The sequence below is a fragment of the Bombyx mori genome, chromosome 9, assembly GCF_030269925.1.
Source record: "Bombyx mori chromosome 9, ASM3026992v2".
In the NCBI taxonomy this organism is placed as follows: Eukaryota; Metazoa; Arthropoda; class Insecta; order Lepidoptera; family Bombycidae; genus Bombyx; species Bombyx mori.
In genome coordinates this window covers 12237628-12259007 of record NC_085115.1, presented here as the reverse complement: position 1 = coordinate 12259007, position 21380 = coordinate 12237628, and the positions used below count along the sequence as shown (strand labels likewise).

The 21380-nt window shown below is 35.3% G+C and overlaps 1 protein-coding gene and 1 long non-coding RNA gene across 2 annotated transcripts; both read left to right on the top strand.

Annotated features, from left to right (window-relative positions):
* On the top strand, positions 1 to 2556 carry LOC134199389 (uncharacterized). Its single transcript, XR_009973870.1, has 2 exons — positions 1 to 139; positions 583 to 2556. It is a non-coding gene; the product is annotated as an uncharacterized LOC134199389 (long non-coding RNA).
* A 1552-nt stretch (positions 2557 to 4108) lies between these two features.
* Positions 4109 to 18904, top strand: LOC101745922 (UPF0415 protein C7orf25 homolog). The gene is made up of 8 exons (XM_004931096.5): positions 4109 to 4374; positions 4906 to 5089; positions 5350 to 5486; positions 6217 to 6383; positions 6782 to 6987; positions 7262 to 7396; positions 18012 to 18154; positions 18688 to 18904. The coding sequence occupies exons 1-8, from the start codon at positions 4216 to 4218 to the stop codon at positions 18769 to 18771; spliced, it is 1215 nt and encodes a 404-aa protein (XP_004931153.2). The 5' UTR covers positions 4109 to 4215; the 3' UTR covers positions 18772 to 18904.
* The last annotated feature ends 2476 nt before the right edge of the window (positions 18905 to 21380 follow it).

Here is a 21380-nt window from a genome sequence, read left to right as displayed (position 1 = left end):
CGAAACAAGGCAATACGGTAGACCAAAATACCACATCCTGAAATTCAAAATTCAAGTACGTTAAGGCACTGGATATGGATGAAGAATTAGGAAGCGGAATTAAATTATAATTTGGAATATTTGCATACTTCAAATACCTGTAAGTTACTTGATTATCACGGCTAATAAGCTTAAGGCAATAATTATCTAATATAAAACTTCTTCGTATGAATAGAGGAACAATACCAGCCTCAACTTCCAAGGAATTAATTGGAGACGACATCATAGCACCAGTAATTATTCGTAATGCTCTATTTTGCACAATATCTAATTTCTTAAGAAGAGAAAAATTTGCGTCCGAAAAGAACATACAGCCATAATCGAAATGGCTTCGGATTGTTGCAATGTAAATAGTTTTTAAAACTTTGGGATCAGCTCCCCATTTTATTCCAGTTAGCGATTTTAATATATTCAAACCTAATTCAGCTCTTTTACAAATAACATCAATATGAGTTTTCCACGAAAGATCAAAATCTAGAGAAAGACCAACATATTTTACGAAAGATTGAGCAGGAATAATAACATAATTGTATAAAACTTTAGGGTAATGCAATCCATTTTGGGAAAATAAAATTGCAGTACTTTTGGAAATATTGACCTCAAGTTTTAGGGAATTTGTAAGTAAATCGTAAATATTACGCAAACAACTATTCATAACCGATTCACCACTTTTAATATCATTACAGTTTACATAGAGAACAAGATCGTCAGCAAAGAATAAATGTTTAACAGAATTTGGAATTTTCTTTATGAAACATACTAAACTAAGTATGAATATGAGAGGTGATAAAACGCAACCTTGAGGAGTACCTTTAGTAGAAATTTTAGGACCAAATAAACTAGATTTAATTTTCAAAAACATAGAGCGCTTGTTCAGGAAATTGTACAGCCAGAACAGAACATGTCCTGGAAAGCCTAAAGAATGTAGACTTTCAATAAGGTAGGAATGATCTATATTATCAAAAGCCCCTTTAATATCCAAAAATACCGCTAATGTAAATTGATTATTATGGAAGTTATTTTTAATATCGCCAATCAAACAGCTTAAGTTATCTATTGTACTTTTACCTTTACGAAATCCGTATTGAGTACTTGGTATTAAGTTGTTATTTTCAGTAAACCACTCTAACCTGTTTTTTAACATAGTTTCGAAAATTTTCGAAAAACAAGAAGTTAATGAAATGGGTCTGTGAGAATTGATACAGTTGGGATCCTTGTAAAGCTTTAAAATCGGTACTACATGTTGAGTTTTCCAAATCGGAGGAATACAGTTGTTTTGCCAAAGATCATTAAATATTTGACATAAAATTTCCTTGGCATACTGGGGAAGATTTTTGATTACTTTATAAGGGATGAAATCAGGACCAGGGGAGGTTTCCTTTTTATTTTCTAATGCAGTCGCAAATTCGCCCATAGAGAATGGGTCTACCAGCCATTGAGCCTCCGGTTTTCCGTGGCTGTTAAAAAAATCTTGTAACTTAGATTCGGAAATTTCATTCTCAGAACCAGCTATCGAATCCAAAAACAAAGATGCATTAGCGGGATTTTGAAAAAAACTTGAAGACGAAGAAATGTTATTGAGTTTAGCGTGCTTAAATCTACGAATGTGATCCCAAATAATTTTACTCGAAGTCATTCGATTGAATGATGAACAAAGATTCATCCAGCTTGAACGTTTTATTTCATATAAAGTTCTTTTCTTCAAAGCGTCCAGCTTTTTAAAAATAATATAGTTTTCCATATTTGGATAATGCTTGTACGATAATAAAGCAACTTTGGCTTGTAAAACTACGCGGTCACAATCAGCATTCCACCAAGGAACAGCTTTGGAACAATTCCGTTTTTTGTGCGAGTAACACTTTTTGTCCAAAGTCATTAATATGTCATGTAAAATACTCAAAAACATATTATAATTTTCAAGAGGGTTATCAGCGAAGCTAAAACTTGAAAACTCACTTTCACATAACTTATTAAATTTTGACCAGTCAATCTTATTAAAATTTATGTTAGCTAAAGAGGTATTATGTGTATCAACTTGATTTATTGAAGAGGTGGTCGGGCCAAAGGAAGGATGGGAAGGAAGAAAAGCATCGTTAAAGACTTCAATAAGTAGTGGGAAATGATTACTACTGAGCAAATCATCAAGGACAGAAACTGTGCAACTAGAGCTAAGAGCAGGGGAAGCGAATACTAGATCCAATACATTTCCTTGTTGACCAAATGGAGCAAAGGTTGTGATTGTCTCATCATTTAAACAAACTAACTCAGAACTTTCCACATAATCATGAAGGGCTTTACCTCTTCTATCATTGACTCTTGAACTCCAGGAAGCATGATGTGCATTGAAGTCACCAATTATTAAATAATTATTTGAAACAAATTTAGAACATGAATCTTTCAATAAATTAATAGTGAACTTACCATTTGGTGGTGGAGGAATGTAAACACATAAAATGTCAAAAGAAAAATTATTAATGTAAACTGTAATTAAAATATTTTGAAAATGATATTGAGAAATTGTGTCTATTATTTTAAATTTATACTTAGAGCGTAATGCAATAGCAACCCCACCATGTGGGTGGTTGGAATCTCTTCTTATAACATTAAATCCAGGTAATTTGATGATTTTATGTGAAGTTAACCAGGTTTCATTGAATAAAATCATATCAACACACTTGTCAAGTTTACTGAGGAAATTTTTAAGTTGATCTAATTTAGGAAATAAACTTCTAGAGTTCCAATGAATGATATTAAACTGACCAACAGAATTATGCATATAAGATTGAGTAGAACTATCCATAATTTATGATGTAAAATTCGTTACTAGCATTTCTTTAATTAATTGAGTAGATATAGGTCCAGAAGGGGATTTAGAATCCTTTTTCTTTAACAATTCTATTAAAGTTTTTGTAATGGTTCTGATGACAATTTCTGAATTGATAATGTCTGAAATTAAAGCCCTACCTTGAGGTCTTCGCAGATATAGGTATGTCAGAAGAGGTCACGAGGTTCTTAATAACAGGATTCTTTAGTATGGCTGCATATGATGTTTGCTTGCCGATGATCTTATTTTTTACTTCAGCAACCTTGGCTGCCTTTACTGAGCAAGAGTAAGAAACTGCAGAATGTGGCCCACTGCAGTTGGAGCACTTGAAGATGTTGGGAGTGCTGCACTCCTTATAAAAATGATTGCCTGAACAAATAGAGCAAACTTGAGTGGCTTTACAGGCACCACTTCCATGTCCGAATTTGTAGCATTTGAAGCACTGTAACACAGGTCTAATATAATCCGAAACAGGCATCCAAATATGCTCGTATGTGACGTGATCAGGATGGCTAGACGCCAAAAATGTAACCAGCACAGTTTGCAGTGGCTTGTCACTTCCATTCTCTTGTTTTTTGAAAAATCTTTTTACTCCGAGTATTGTGCATGAAGCTTTTAAATTTACTAAAAGAGATTCTTCATCTAATTCCACAGGAGCTCGAATAATTCCTTGACTCTCAATGCTATCGTAAGGTATTTTTGCTGTCCAATTGTTTAACTCCATAAAGCTTACATCTAATAAAAAAGCGTTGGCATCCCGAGCACAGCCAAAGTAAACTTTAGCAAAAAAGTTTCCAGCAGCTTTGACATACTGTACCCCTTGAACATTTTTTAAAGATTTGTTTATTCTTAACAGATCCATTGGGACTCTGTTATTTGGTTGCGAGAGGCTTGACTGAAGAAGCACTGGGTATTCTTTTTTTGTAAGGTCTTCATAAAGAGCATGGTGGTCTTTAAAAAGACCGCGCTTATTTTTAATGAAAGTCATTTTTATTTTGCGGCTTTCGTCGTATTCAGATGAGGTCAATCTTCGTTTTCCCATTATTTTGGGAGCGGACACAGGGGCGGAGCTGAAGCCCTCACCCCTGTCGTCATCGTCCATTAATACGGAACACACTTATGGAATATAATTTTAAACTCTAACACAGTGAAAAATTAAGAAACAATGTCGTAAAAAAGGGCTAAAACCAAATAAATTAAAATTAACTTGAAAAAAGCGCCTATTTATTTTGACGTTCCCGCCCTTTTTTCTCTGTTTAATAAAACAAGAATCATAGATTATACACTTAATTGACAAGAATCAAATGGAACTTTAAAATAAAACTGTTTTAAAGCAAAATTAATGTCTCATAATGTCGAAAATCAATCATGCTGAAGATTTAGTGGAAGTGGTTAAAGATAAAATCAAGTTTGGTGAAAATTTAATAATACAGCTACAACCAATTCAGCATGTTGAAGGTGTTATGAAATTGCAAAGGAAAATTAAGCAAGAAATAGAATTTTTGAAGAGGGTACCAATTGTTCTATTTCCTAATAAACTGAACATTAAACGATTTTATAAAAAATGCAATAAACAGTACATCGTCATTGAAGTAAAAAAATTGGACAAAATACAATTTAATGACTTTTTTTCCTACCAAAGCTGGTAGCCTTGAGAGGCTATTCCAGCGTAACCGTAACTAGTAGGTGAGCTCACGGGGCTCAAACCTGACGACGTTGCTAACACGAACCCTAGCAAGAGCCGTGCTTCGCAGAATCTACCACCGGATCGGAAACGCGACCCACTGAGAAGAACCGGCGAGAAACTCAGTGGGCTGTGTCTGAGAGTTAATTTACTCGTCGAGCTCTTCGTCGCAAGCGACGGGTTCGACGAGAACGGTGACCGGTGCTTGAAGTACCTAGAAGCACCGTTAGTGGATCGGGAGGATCCGAGATGACGTGTAATGACGTCAAGACCCCTTTATGTCGCGCGAGCTGCTTAAGTTTCGAAAAAATACGTCCTCATTGACATTACAGATAAAAAGATAATTTTCCTCTTTCAGTTGGAAAAATCAAAAAACTTCAAGATTGAACAGTTGGCTTGTTCTAACCTGCGTCATCTTGGATCAATGGTGGAGTGCGCGCTTAGACCTTATGTGCTCGCTGTGTGTAAAACATTTCACATAGATAACTGTAATAAACTAATAATAGACATTGTTGGGGATCAAGGCAATACATGGACCAAAGGTAAAAATTTTAAAATCAAAATGATTTGAAATTTCAATTTGATACAGCATACATGAGATATCCATTTTTACTATTATTTCATAGTAGTGAATGACTTCACGGCTTTCTGGTGTTAAATGCTTACTGGAACCCATAGACAACACAATGTGATTGCAGTTACCCCCTTGATATTTGAGTTCTATTGTTCCAATTGTTTGGTAATGATGGAAATTACAATTTTGCTCCTATTTTTTTACATCATACTTATTTATTGATTTTAGTGATAGCAAGAAATCCAAAATCTTTATCTGCTTTAAGTGCAGGGAAATCTTCATATGGAGCAAGATCTATTTTAGATCAAGCTGATGACTACTTAAAGTGCTCTAAGCTATACCCATGCATGTACCAGCCACCAAAGGTAATAAAATAAAATACAAGTTCACTTAAATTAACTTATCATGCAAGCAATGATCTGTGCTACTGGTAGGAATAAGTATGAATTGTTGCTCAGGTCACCTGTGATCTAAGTGTCATGAATGATTTTAAACTGGAAAATATTTATTGTTCTGAAAAGAAAATGATATTACTCAAGTTTAGGAGGCTAGTAAATAAAATTAAAATATCAAAGAATATACTGAAAAATTATAATGTACCAATAGGTGCTGTTGCAATAGGTAATGTTGCAACTAAGCTTCATTAAAAGAAAAGAAATGTTAAAAAAATAAAATGTAACAAGGTACATTGTTATCCATATAGCAAATGATATGTGTCAATAGCAATAGTTAAATATGTAGATATTTAAACTTACAGTTTCATCTAGCTTTCTTTATTGTTATAGTATTATTTCTGAGGTTTCAGACACTTAGTAGTTTTTGTGGTCATGGATAACTAAGGTGTCATTCGTTGACATTTGAATATTGTGGTAACTCCCATATATTTGTCTATAAATATTTGTGTGTGTATCTGCAAACATATTTTCGACTATCTCCTATGGAATTGGAACATGTACTACTACTGAATTAAAAATTGTGCCATTTTGCAAAAAGTGAAAACATCACTTCTACATAAAGGATAAATCAATAATTTGTTTAGTTAAAATTAGTTAACATACATAGGATAAAAAATTTGGATCATACCATTTTTTACAGGTTGTGTTTGAATTTATGAGTGGAATAGAAGAAAATTTAGCAAATAAATTAAGAGCAGTTGGTATATTTGTGAAGGGTGAAATTTTACCAAATTCAATTGTTCAAGACAGTGGTGGTGAATCCTTTGATTCCCAAAGCAGTGATGATGAATCAAATTGCATTAATATGTGAGTACCAATTTATACATTTTATTTTCATTCATTAACTTCACCAATTGGATAGCATTTAAAAAAAAGCCAATAGTGGTTTAGTTAAGTCGAATTTAGTCGAATCGAATTGAAATGGTTTAGGGAAGTCCTCAAGGTGATGATTGATAATAGAACTTGACGTATTCTTTTAGATAGGAGGTGACTTGTAGGTAAAATATTACAATACAGTGAAGTAAGGAAGACAAACACAAGAATTTAATGTTCTTTAAGTTGTGCTTTACTGATATTGAAATAACTGACATTGGTGTAGTCATAAATTGGAAGAAGGGAGTACTGGGAGTGCAGTCTTAACTGCAGCTTGAAGAAAATGTATTAAATGTCTTTGTTGGAACTTTATCAAGTACCCTTATTTTCAGGCAATCAAAGATACCTGAGCTTAATCATGGCATAGATCATTCTGAAATAAAAACTCTAAACTTGGATGTAACAACCATGATGGCATATGTGAGCAACATGACAAATGGCCATCACAATTTTATCTTTAAACAGGAAGTTTTGACACAGCAATGCTCTTGGGAAGCAGAGAGACCTGTAAAACCAATACTAAGAAAATTATTTGAAGGTAAAGTAAGTAAATATTACTTATACTCATACTATACACCAGTGCAAGTAACACTTGAAATAATGTTCAATAGGACTGAAATTAATCCTACAACTTTGGTTACACAATACTGAATAGGATTTTAATATTCTTAATAATATATTGAGGGGCAAAATGCTATTTGGTTTAAGCGTAATTTTTGCAACTTTGCAGGAGAATATTTAGAATTTAAAATATGAAAAAATTATGAAAATAATTGAAGTTCAATTAAATAAAATTGTTTATGTTCTGACAGGCAAGAAACTAGTCTGCTGTGAGACAGCATGGAATGACTTTGAAAAAATACTTGAAACATTAGGAGGACCAATGGAAAAGAAAAGAACTGTTCTTTTAAAAGAAATGATTACAGTTTATCCTGATGACTTTGGAGGTAGGTAGAACTTTAGAATGTGACAACCTTACAAAAGTCAATATTGGTTTTGTAATTGTCAATTATTTCTAAAAAATTAACATATTATATTAAAATAGTAAACTTTCTTTCTGCTTGTTTCCAGTATAGGCTAAGCCTTTTAATATTGAAGAGTACACAACTCTATAGTACTCATGTTGTTCATCTACCCAGCCTTACTGTAAATTTAGCTACAGTAAAAATATAATTTTTCTATTACATACAAAAATTATCACTTCACTGCGTGTTAGTTCGTTTTGTGGTCGTCGTGGCCTAACGGATAAGACGTCCGGTGCATTCGTGTTGAAGCGATGCACCGGTGTTCGAATCCCGCAGGCGGGTACCAATTTTTCAAATGAAATACGTACTCAACAAATGTTCACGATTGACTTCCACGGTGAAGGAATAACATCGTGTAATAAAAATCAAACCCGCAAAATTATAATTTGCGTAATGACTGGTGGTAGGACCTCTTGTGAGTCCGCGCGGGTGGGTACTGTTACATATGCCCCTCAGTAATAACGTAATATAAATAATAATGCCGACTAAGGCATTCTTGAATGCATTGTCTCTATATAAAGACAATATATTGCTTAAACGCGGCAGAACAGATTTGGCTTGAGTAGCGGAAACATACATCATTTGTACTACTTCTTTCATAAAATAAACTCCGTGCCAGTCTCCGTGTCCTTTTTTTTTAAAAGAGCTCCTGGACCCACCCCGTAACAGTGGTGTCAGAAGTGGGATGGTCAGTACGTTACACTGGCTATCCGGATTGTCTTGAGCTCTTGTTTCTACGTTGCGCTCATTGCCGCTGCTCTCATCATCAATATCGTGAAGGAAGAAAACCTGCAAAATATCTTCAACGCCATCTTCAACATCGTGAGAAAGAAAAACTTACAAAAATCTGCCACATCATACCCGCTCGTGCCGGTCAGTATTGATCGGCTGGTGTCAACCTGACAAAAACACGCAAAAACCAATAAGCCTGATATCGACGTCCTGCTGGTTCCTGTGAAACAAGCCCGAAGATTCGCCCGAAGCTTCAGTACCCGTGAAAATTCAAGCCGCTGATTCGTCCCTACTGCACCAGTTCCTGCTGACTCGTTCCTGCTAAGCCGTTTGCAACGTTCCTGCTGACTCGTTCCTGCTAAGCCGTTTGCAACGTTCCTGCTGACTCGTTCCTGCTAAGCCGTTTGCAACGTTCCTGCTGACTCGTTCCTGCTAAGCCGTTTGCAACGTTCCTGCTGACTCGTTCCTGCTAAGCCGGTTCCTGCCGTTTGCGACATTAAGACTTCCAGTATAAGCCTGCCAAACGCCTTGCTGCCATCCCATCATCCGTGCGTTCTCCGATGAAGTTAACAGCTCTGATATTCTTGCGGTGAGTGAATCATTCGTCTCGTATAACTACTACATTTTTTTAGTTGACCTTCTTTCTGCTAGTGTCTGTTTTGTTACTGTCAAAAGCGAATACTCGTAATAATGTCTACTAAAAGTGAAATAGTCTTGAGCGAACAATATCCTATTCAAGTACTATGTAATTTTATCAACCCATATAATGGAAGTCGGGAGACCCTTACGGCCTTCTTGACTAATTGCCAGGATGCGTTAGATCTTGCATCAGACAGTCAAAAAAGACTATTACTGAAATTTATAATTTCAAAGCTAGAAGGAAAAGCCAGAATAGCATGCTCAAATAAAATATTCGATAACTTCGAATCGTTGAGAGAATTTCTTCGTCAAAATTTTGGAGAAACTAAACACTACAGTCATCTATTTTTCGATTTGCAATCATGTAAACAACGTGCTGGCGAATCTGTGTCTGAATTTTCATTACGAATCGATACGTGCCTAACCGAGATGCAGACCGAAATCCATAATTCTAATACATCAAAAAAAGACCTATCAGGTCGTATTGCCATGACAGAGGACCTGGCGATACACTCTTTTATGTTCGGACTGACTCCTCGTATTGGTAACATGGTGCGATGTCGTAACCCCAAAAATCTTAACGAAGCAATTAATATCGCCATTGAAGAGGAAAAAATCCAGAACTTCGTTGCTAAGTCTCATTCAACTCATCATCAACAGCCAAAATTATCATTACAAGCTAGTTCATTTAATTCAACAAAAATAGACACAAAACAAAAAATTCCACCTCAAATCGTTTGCAGTTACTGTAAAAACCCAGGTCATCACATTGCGAAATGTAAGAAACGCGAATACAATAACAACTTACGTAATAATTCGTATAATAAATATCGCCCGCTTAATCATATTCCACCTGACTCGGAATCTTCGCCTTTTAAATGTTGCGAAATCGAGAAAACCGACAGTAATTTAAACTAACGTGTCAGGTATCGCAAATGTGCCGGCGATTGCCTGCAAACCAAACAGGCACAAAATTACGTAACTCTACTAAATCGCAACAATGCAAAGAAATTATTAGGTCGTATGCACAAGCGTGCAAAACTACTTCTAGTTCGTTCACTAATTCCCCAATTATTTCGTCTTCTAATTCGTTTACTAATTCGTCTACTAATTCGTCTACTAATTCGTCTCCTAATTCGTCTACTAATTCGTCTCCTAATTCGTTCACTAATTCGTTTACTAATTCGTTTACTAATTCGTTTACTAATTCGTTTACTAATTCGTCTACTAATTCGTCTCCTAATTCGTCTACTAATTCGTCTACTAATCCGGTTACCAAGCCTTCTACTAAATCGTTTACAAAGTCACATGATAAGTCAACCCCGGTATCCGCTAAGCCAGATACTACTCGTAAATCAATCAGTCAACTTACCCCTCAAACGATGCCATCGGCGATATCTCAAGAATATTTGCCGACAGTGTACGATATTTCTCAGCATAAAAACACACCGTTACCTTACATACTTGTTCATACATCCCATACCACGAATCCTATTTCGTTATTAGTTGATACGGGAAGTTCAATATCTCTTATAAAAAGTACCAGTATTCCTTGTTTACCAGTTCTTGAAAATCACAAAATAAAATTCAAAGGCATCAATGACGTAAATTCACACTGTGAATCACTGGGCAAATTCCTTTTGTCAATAAAAACTAACCAATCGAATCTATCACCTTTTTATTTTCACGTAGTTAAAGATGTTAACCTGGATTACGATGGTATTATAGGATCAGATTTTTTAGACAAAAATAGTGCATTTATTAATTATTCAGAGAAATACCTGGGCATACTTAGCCCCTCTACGCAGCGTTTCAAGTTACATATGTCACAACCCTACTATATCGTTCCGCCAAGAAGCGAAATGTTTATTGAATGCGCTGTTACTAACCCGGAGTTAAAGGAAGGTTTAATTTTAAAAAACACGCATGTAGACTATCCTAGTGTGTATTTTTCTAAATGTCTAGTTAGTGTTAAACCAAATAACAAAATTAATTTGTCTGTCCTGAATACCTCTGAGTCGGAAGTAAGGTTACATGACCTATCTTTCACCCTCGAACCCGTGTCTCTGATTCTAGAAAATGACCCTCCGTCTAATACTTCCGACAGTACTCACGAGTCATGCTGTTACCAAATTAGTTTTAACTCAGTCCGGGAAAAACGAGTTCAAGATGCCATTCGGTGCGAACACTTAAATAAGGAGGAAGAAACATGTTTACGCAGTATCTGTTCCGAATTCTCAGACGTGTTTTTTCTTGAAGGCGACAGCCTCACGTGTACAAAAACTCTTGAACACGAAATACGCACTACATCTGACACACCGATCGCTGTTAAAAGTTACCGTTTCCCTGAGTGTCATAAAGAGGAAGTACATAGACAAATAAATGATATGCTACGTCAAAAAATCATTCAACCCTCTATCTCACCATGGTCAGCACCTATATGGGTAGTACCAAAAAAACAAGACTCCTCCGGTAAACCTAAGTGGCGTATTGTTATCGACTATAGGAAGTTAAATCAAGTAACAATTGGTGATGCCTATCCTATTCCGAACATCACGGATATCCTGGACCAGCTAGGCCACAGTAAATACTTTACCACTCTTGACCTCGCGTCTTCGTTTCATCAAGTCAAGGTCAAAGATACCGAAAAAACAGCATTTAGTGTGCCCTCGGGCCATTACGAGTTCACGCGTATGCCTTTTGGTCTTCGAAATGCTCCTTCCACATTTCAAAGACTCATGAATATAGTACTAAGCGGCCTTCAAGGCACTCATTGCTATACATATTTAGACGATATAGTCGCTTTCAACCACGATCTCTTGTCTCATTGTCAAAACCTCAGAAACATATTTCATAAGCTCCGTGAACACAACCTAAAATTACAACCGGACAAATGTGAGTTCTTTCGTCGAGAAGCACAGTATCTTGGACATATTATTTCAGATAAAGGAGTAATGCCTGACCCCAAAAAGGTTCTCTGTGTCACTAACTTCCCAGTTCCGAAGTCTCCACGTGATATAAAATCATTTCTAGGTTTAGTCGGTTATTATCGTCGCTTCATTGAAAATTTCTCCCATATTACTAAAGCTTTAACTAGCCTTCTAAAAAAGGACGCTACGTTTCAATGGGGTTGTGAACAACAAAAAGCCTTCGACGAACTGAAAAACAAAATAACCTCGGCTCCTATCCTTCAGTACCCTGATTTTACTAAACCCTTCGTACTAACAACAGACGCATCCAATTACGCTGTTTCTGCTATTCTTTCTCAAGGCGAAGTAGGTCAAGATCTCCCAATAGCCTTCGCATCTCGAACTCTGAACAAATCAGAAGGAAATTATTCTACAACCGAAAAAGAATGTTTAGCTATCATTTTCGGCACAAAAGTTTTCAGACCTTATCTGTATGGACACAAGTTTAAAATCGTGACCGATCATAAACCTTTGCAGTGGCTATTTAACTGCAAAGACCCCGGTTCTAAGTTAGTTAGATGGAGGTTAAAATTAGAAGAATTCGACTACGAGATTGAATACAAAAAGGGGAAGTTAAATTGTAACGCAGATTCCTTATCTCGCAACCTCGTTCATACTCTCGATGAACCAACCGTTTTACAACCACCCCCATACCTTGATGAACAGTCTCGAGTAGATGAGCCCCTTACGTTCGATGACTTGTCTCCGTTACCACCCCCCATAGACTTCAACGCCCCAGGTTCCGTCCCTTCAGAAACCCCTCTTGGACAAGAAATGCCTAGCCACCCTACTCAACCTCCTACAAAAGTCCCTTCTCCATCACTGCCCTCGCAACCGTCACCGTCAACTCCTGAAACCTATGAACAATATCTAAAAGTGTCCCGACAATCGAAAGATCCGTTTAACACAAATATTCAGGAATTTAACGACTCTCTACTTAAAGCTAAATGTAAGCTGATAGCCTACCCTACCTCAATCGACCTTGATGAGTCTGTACCATATTGTTCAGAAATCATAGAAATGTCCACAACTATGCCTGACATACGTGAAGTGGAGAGAGAACTGTACTCATTTTATTCTACCGGTAACGCCAGTCATTTATTTACACATTTGTTTGTCCGTGTTCATTTTTACGATGAGTTTACGTATAAAGATATTTTTAATGTTTTACGTTGTTACCGTGACATGATAACTACATGGTATAGCGAGGAAAAAGAATGTGCTATATCAGATTTCTCAGACCCTTACACGAAATTGTCATTTACAAAAATTTACAATATCGTTGCGTTTCTATTTCATGACACTCAAATCAAAGTAAATATTTACCATAACAATATCCAATATCCTACGCCTTCCGAAATCAAAAAAATATTAAGAGATCACCATGATTCCACGACTGCAGGTCACCCCGGAGTCGCTCGTATGTTAGGACGAATAAAAGAACTATATTGGTGGAAAAATATGCGACAAGACATAGAAAACTATGTCAAAAATTGCAAATCGTGCCAAATAAACAAACCGCTGCGCCAAGTTAATCGCTCCCCAATGATAATCACGTCTACCGCCACTAGAGCTAATGAAAAGTTATTCCTAGATTTAGTGGGGCCATTACCCGAAACACACCATAACAAATTCAAATTCATTCTTACGTTACAAGACGATCTCACTAAATATTCTCAAGCATATCCCATGGTCACATGCTCCGCCGAAGAAACAGCTCGTTCATTAGTAAAGTATATCTCCCATATCGGTATCCCTAAGATCATTATTACAGATCAAGGTGCTAACTTCTCTTCCGAAGTAATGAAGCAGTTAGAGCGTTTATTCGGAATAAAACACATTTTTGCTTCTCCATATCACCCGCAGACTTGTGGCGCCCTAGAAAGAAGTCATTCGACTCTGAAAGAATATCTTAGGTCGTATATAGTTGAAAACCAACATACATGGGACTTATATCTTAGAACAGCAATGCTAGCGTACAATTCCAATATCCACTCTACCACAGGCTTTTCACCATTAGAACTGTTATTCGGGTTTAAACCCTACATCCCTAAAAGTATAGACTCTCTCGACCTTAATACATACAGCGATTATATAAGAGCACTTAATCACCGGTTATATTACAGCCGTCAAAAAGCTTTACAAAATATAGAGTCGTCAAAAGAAAGATCAAAAAAATACTACGACTCTCACTCGAAACCGATTACCTATAATATTGGTGACATGGTCTACGTCCGTTGTCATCATAAGCAAAACAAAGCCTTATCTCCTGTATGGAAAGGTCCATACAAAATCATAAAAATAAACGGCAACCACACGGTCACCTTATTAATGAACCGTAAACACGTGCGTCACCATTATGATGAAATAAAATTAGCAAATGACGACGCACTATAGTCTTATTAAAAGCTAACTCGTTTAAATAATCCCTTTATTTTCGAACATACTTAATTCTGTTACTCAAAAAGAAAAAAATATATATATTATAATTATAATAATAATCTTACACTGAATAACTATTTGAACTTTTACTATTTTATATGTTTACTATTTTACAATATTTGATTTAGTGGTGATAATAAACGAATGCTTACTTATTACTATTTCTGTTCCCTTTCAGGCCCATCTTAGTGCTATGTACAAGTCATCAAATCATAACCCAGATAACAGATAGTCCCGGTCTATACTACGATAGACTATCTGACGTCAAATTTACTAATGATAACTGGAATGTTGTAACTTATTTAAACACTAATAACATACAGTCTCATCTTGATAAAGTAGATCAATTATTTGAAAAAGTAAACTCTTTCTGTAAGGACTTCGAGTCCTCCAAAATCCAGTTCGATTGCATGAACGCCATTTCGTCATTACAAAGTCAACACGATAATAACATCAAAAAGTTTGCATCTGTATCCTATCTTACTAGTAGTCGACAAAGTAGATCAAAACGTGGGCTACTCGACTTTGGTGGCTCTGTTCTTAAAACATTCTTTGGCACTCTAGATTCCAACGACGGTGTCAAGTTCTCTGATGCTATCGACCAAGTACAGTCAGACGAAAAAGCTTTAGCGCATCTTATGCGTGATAATATACATGTGATAAAATCTACAATTTCCACATTTAATAATTCAATGTTAAAATTCAGTGAAAACGAGAAACGTCTAAATAAAAATCTAGAAATCATAAATTCGGCATTCGAATATATTATAAATTCTAACGATAAATTACAAATAAAAACAAAATTTAATTCTTTATTCCAGTCCTTAGAAAGTATAATCATTGCATTGTCTTTCGATATCGAAGACATAAACAACGCTATTTTATTTAGTAAAATGAATATTTTGCACCCGACTGTACTCAGCCCATATCAATTATATGTCGAGTTGGAGAAACATATAAATGACCTACCTAAGCATTGCGAACTTCCTATATCAATATCTTTACAGAACATTCACGAAGTTATCGATATTTCTAAACTAGTATGCTACTATCATAATAATCGTATTATCACTATAATTAAGATACCCCTCGTGTTACCTCAAGTCTATAACCTTTACCATATTGTTCCTATGCCAGTTCCTTATGACTTAACAAAACCAGACACTTATGCACTTATAGCACCAAACAAGCCATACATGGCATTAACAACAGATCGTATGCTTTACTCACTGTTAGAAGACTTAGACAAGTGCAAATTCGTGAGTGAAAAGTGTTATATTTGTGAATTGGGTAATGTGTATTCGACGCTTGCGAACCCAACGTGTGAGACAGTTATCTTAACCGAAGCTGTCAATAAAGTTCCAAGTTCATGTTCAGTAAAACTCTTAAGGGGTCACGTAGATTCCTTCTTTAAACTTAATAAAAATAGATGGATATTTGTTCAATCTGAGCCTGGAAAATTACATGTAACTTGTTCTAGTAATAGTCTCAACTATGATTATGTTTTGTTAGGAACAGGAATAATGTCCCTGTTTAAAGACTGTAAAGCCTTCTTCAAAACATTACAATTTTCGTCTAGTGAAACATTTATTTCTAATGTAACAACTCAAGTAGCTAACTTCAACATTTTGGAAGATGATTGTTGCGAACGTACAAAACTAAATAAAACTTTGGCTATACTTCCCTTGTTAAAATTAAATAACCTTAATAATTTAGACTCATTGTTACACGCCAGTATTCATCTAGATACTCTAGAAAAAGAATTAAATCATTTGGAAAGTCCTTCGCACTTTCAAAAATATGCTGTTCATTATATGTCTATAAGTTATTCTCTTACTGTTCTGTTTTTCTTGTACCTTATATTTAGATTTCGTAGATGGTTTTGTTCAAGTAAACATAATTCTCATTGTTGTATACAAATCTTTAATCAATGCAACAAAGATCGTAAAAACGATCATAGTAATGTTACACAAACTGTGCAAATAAATAGTGAAAAAGATTATTCATGTCCTAGGCCTTTTAGGAGAAATCTTATGTTGTCAAATTCGTCTAATAATGTCGTCGTCGAGTAATGTTATAATAAATTATATTCTTTTAAATAAATTGTATAAGTTTAATTAATAATTTTAATTAAGACCTTTATTAATTATAGATTTACTTACTATATCCTGTTTTCGTACTTTACTTAATAGTTACTTAAGTGTTTTTGATATTGTACTTAAAGTTTATTTCTTTAAGATATAGTTACTATTTCATTTTAAGTACTTACTTGTTTTACCCTGTATCGTATGTTTTAGTTTTCCTATTTTGTTATCCAAAACAAAAGCCAAATTCTATACTTACCGCTCTAGTTTATCTCAACGTCAACGTCCGTGACCATTCATCGGTGACGATGAATCTTAAGGAGGGGGATGTTACATATGCCCCTCAGTAATAACGTAATATAAATAATAATGCCGACTAAGGCATTCTTGAATGCATTGTCTCTATATAAAGACAATATATTGCTTAAACGCGGCAGAACAGATTTGGCTTGAGTAGCGGAAACATACATCATTTGTACTACTTCTTTCATAAAATAAACTCCGTGCCAGTCTCCGTGTCCTTTTTTTTTAAAAGAGCTCCTGGACCCACCCCGTAACAGTACCACCACCCTGCCTATTTCTGCCGTGAAGCAGTAATGCGTTTCGGTTTGAAGGGTGGGGCAGCCGTCGTTACTATAAATGAGACCTTAGAACGTGTATCTCAAGGTGGGTGGCGCATTTACGTTGTGGATGTCTATGGGCTCCAGTTACCACTTAACACCAGGTGGGCTGTGAGCTCGTCCACCCATCTAAGCAATAAAAAAAAAAGGTCCTTAAAAAATGTATTTTTTATTTCCATTGTTGTACTTTGTGAACTTAGTCGTGTGTACTGTGAAGTATTTTTTTTTTTTAAATTATCAGTGACCAGTGTCTTTTAAGACTTAAGGAATCTTAAAATGCGCAGCCGGTTTTTGGATTCCTATACTAATATAATGATATGGAATATTCTAAAAGTGGTCAAAGATAATAAAAGACTTAGTTAATTGTGTTTTCCTGTACAATATTAAGAAAACAACATTTAAAGCCTTTATTTTCTACAAATAATTTTACACAGTATTCTTGAATTAAATAAAACTAAACTTCTTTTTTCTCAATGACAGAGCTCAGTCAATCTATTTATGAAAAATCCTTTTGTAAAAAAACAAAATGCTTTTATATAAAAATTCCATAAAGAAAGGTTTTTGGTTACATCCATATACATAAAATCTGCTGTGGGACTGGATTTTATAGGATTTTTCCCTTGATTCCTATCAATACCTTTTTTCGTTCGGTTTTAGCACAAAAATTTTACTTATTTTTACAGTATTTTAGTTTAATTATTAATTTTTTTTCGTATTTACTTTAAATTTAACTAAAAAAAGAAAATTGGAGTTCAAGAAATTTCAAATTTTCCTTAAAAACAAATATAAACAAAAGCAACTCATGGTCTGGAAGCGTCGACTAAAGATTAATCTCACTTACTTGATTTAGGCCTTGGGACGGCATTGACCTTTAGGTATTAATTTTAACTGGATACAGTTCATGAGAAAAAAAAAAAACTGTTGATAAGACTGGGAAAAAGGTGGCCGACATAGTGATTCTATAAACGACATCAGCTTTTTTCCCATTTGATAACCGAAACTAAAAATGTATGCAGAAGAACAATAATCTACTAACACACATTGCTTGCAGGTGAGGATGATTATCCGAGGCAAAATCTTAAAGTTCGAGGCCACGTTCGAGTAAGATCCAAGATTATATTCAATTTTGGTCATCGAATCAAAGCGCTTACAGTCTCGGCAAACGAAGGCTTCGTCAGGGCTGCTCTTCAACAGGTATTTAATTTAATTCATCAGGAGCAAAATGGTGACGTTTAATTAGAAAGTCGTTGTGGTCTAAAAGATAAGATGCCCTGTGTATTCGCATCGAAAGATGCAAGGGTGTTCGAATCCCGCAAGCAGGTACCAAATTTTCGCATCGAAATACGTACGTGACTGATGTTCACGATTGCCTTCCACAGTGAAGGAATAACATAGTGAAATAAAAATCAAATCCACAAAATTATAATTTGCGTAATTACTACTAATAGGACGTCTTGTCAGTCCGCACGGGTAGATACCACCTATGCCTATTTCTGCCGTGTGAATAAGTAATCCATTTCCTGTAATTCCGTTTCGATTTGAAGGGTGGGGCAGTCTATACAGGTAAAACTGAGATCTTAGAACTCTTGTCTTAAAGCGAGTGGCGACATTTACGTTATAGATGTATATCTGCTTCGGTAACCACTTAACACCAACTGGACCCTAGGCTCGCTTATCCATCAAAGCACTTACAAAAATAACAATATAATTTTGCTTGTTTGTTACAGGGCGTAACATATGCGGCTTTTGTTCACGAGTCAAGAGCTCTCACTGAAGGGAAGGAAGACTCTGCAAGAAGGATAACTTTATGATACTTTAACGTATTTATTATGTGCAGTTAAATTTTTGTATGTTTGAAACAGATTTTCTGTGATAAATGAACTGTGATTAAAAAATTGAAAATCATAAGATGTGGTTGAAATTAGATAAAGTTAAAACTGCAAATTTTTGCGCTTCTTATTTGTTCGTATATATTACCTTTAAATTACATTTTCAATTTTAATTAAAATTCTTGCTAACTTTAAAATTCAAGAATAAAATAGGAAAAACTTAAAAATTTTCTTTCAGGTTTTTTTTCCTAATTTTATTAAGTCCTATTATTTATAAAATGACTTCGAGTCGTTTGTGACCACGAAAACTGTAATGATCTTTAAACATGCAAAATTATAAGTCGATAAATGTGGTGGGAGTATACCCAAAGGTTTGATGAGTGGAACAAGCGACAATTCGCAGATTATCAACTCAATATTTTTTTTTTTTATTGCATTTGTAGGCAGACGAGCATACGGCCCACCTGATGGTGAGTGGTTACCGTCGCCCATGGACTTCAGCAATGCCAGGGGCAGAGCCAAGCCGCTGCCTACCGCTAAATTGCCTCACTAAGTACCTATTACATATACAGGGTTACCCAGAAAGGGTCAAACCGAAATATGGCTATATTAACAACAATGTGAATTAGCAATTAGTAGTTTTATAAAAAAATATTGACTGTTTCAACTGTTCGATCACAGCCTTGTATACATCAAATATCATTAGAACGTTCATTCAGTGGAACTCGACAGAATGACATAGACAATAGTGAATTCGTTCAAGAAGTTGCAAATGTAACCTTAAATTAATAGGTACTCGTACTGATTACGGTGAATGTTGCTAAATTCCACCTTTACTGTGAATGGTAAGATGTTTCAGATTGTCCATCATATGCCAAATAGAGTTTATCCAAAACGATGTCACAGGGACAGTGCCTATTCGAGGGTGAAAAACGTATTTGCGATTATGTATTACACACTCAATTCGTTGGTTATAGCGATGTCAAACTTACGTCCATTGAATTTAAAGCATACTTTTCTTAAAGGCTTATTACACTTGGCTAAATTTAGTCGACTGAATTCAGAAGCAACTTTAGAAGCTTCTGATTAGTTTAAGCGCGTCGAGGTTGGACGTGTCGTGTGTGTACGAGGATGGCCCCAATATTGTCTAGACAACAAAAAATTTGTCTTGGCGTAGACGCCGCTGTCGGCTCAATTGAAAAAAAAAGAAGAATATGGGTGAAGAAGTATTTATTGCTCCGCGGAAAAATAGCAAATATGAACATTATGAGTGATTTAGAACCAGCAGACTTGCAGACTTCAGAAATTATCTAGAAATGGATTTGAGCTCGTTTGACCTAATATTAAACCTTGTGACACTGTTTATTCAAAAGCACGATACTATCCTACGATAGTCTATTATATATCTATTATATAACTATTACATGTCTAATCCTACGATAGTATAAGTCCAAAAGAAAGATTGGTTGTAACATTAAGATTTCTTGCAACAGGAAATTCGTATCAAGATTAAAATTTAGTTCTTCAATATCCTAACCCCTGATGACAAAAAATATCCCTGGAACTTCTCGGGCTATTTATAAATGTCTGCCACATTAAATAAAGGTGACAGAAATAAATACTTTTTATTCGGAAGTTAAAAACAAACTAAAACGTCCTTACGCACGGAGAGCTATGGGACGACTGAAATCACTAAGTAACAAAATGCGATTACACCTTCCTAAATGCGTTTCTAATTAGGCTTCTAAATGATTTAGTCAGTCAGAAACCATCCTTGCTACTTGCAGTCACTACTGAATTCAGTCGACTAAATTTAGCCAAGTGTATTATGCCTTTAAGAAATTCATTCGGTTATAGAGACTTTGGATATAAGCGTCCATTTCGGGTATAGCGACTTGTTTTTATGAACCATTTATGACAGATTCCCAGAAATCCCTTACGGATATTGCTATTGAGTCGACAAAGGCATAAATACTCATTCATAAAACTATTATGCTTTCTTATCCTTTGTTTACATTCACAGATGGTCATACAAATGCTTTGTTTGTATGAAGGAACATAGAAACAAAACATTTGCTTGACCATCTGTGCTAAGTAGTCCTCTACTCAGCACGGGAAACTTATGTGAATATTGAAGATAATGAAATTATTGTGTCTGTGCTTCAAACACAAGAAAAGGAGGACGAAGAAGAGGAAGAAGATTGCAATCTAATTGAAATTTTAACAACTAGCTTTTCTGAGCTAACTAGAGATGCATTATGTGCTATAAGTTGATATAGCACATAATGCATCTCTAGTTGGCTCAGAAAGTACTGTTTATTTGGTGAAGGTCAAAATAATTTAGATGTAGAAGGAATTATGAAAATGGAATACACCTTACAGTGTGCAGAAAAGACTAAACTTAAACAGTGCACCATGACACGTATACCATAATTAAATAAATGATAAGTAAATACTTAAGTACATGAGTTTTTATTATTTCGGATATAGCGACGACATTAAATGCCATGCCCCCTCCCCTCCGCCGTTGTTACAACCGAAATTCACTGTACTTTTATTTCCGACATAAATTCGCTTCGTTTGATTGGCAG

Coding starts and splice junctions, on each gene's coding strand:
- LOC101745922 (XM_004931096.5), top strand. CDS start 4,216: ATGTCGAAAATCAATCATGCTGAAGATTTAGTGGAAGTGGTTAAAGAT. Junction 5,090..5,349: donor AGGCAATACATGGACCAAAG/GTAAAAATTTTA, acceptor TATTGATTTTAG/TGATAGCAAGAAATCCAAAA. Junction 6,988..7,261: donor ACTAAGAAAATTATTTGAAG/GTAAAGTAAGTA, acceptor ATGTTCTGACAG/GCAAGAAACTAGTCTGCTGT.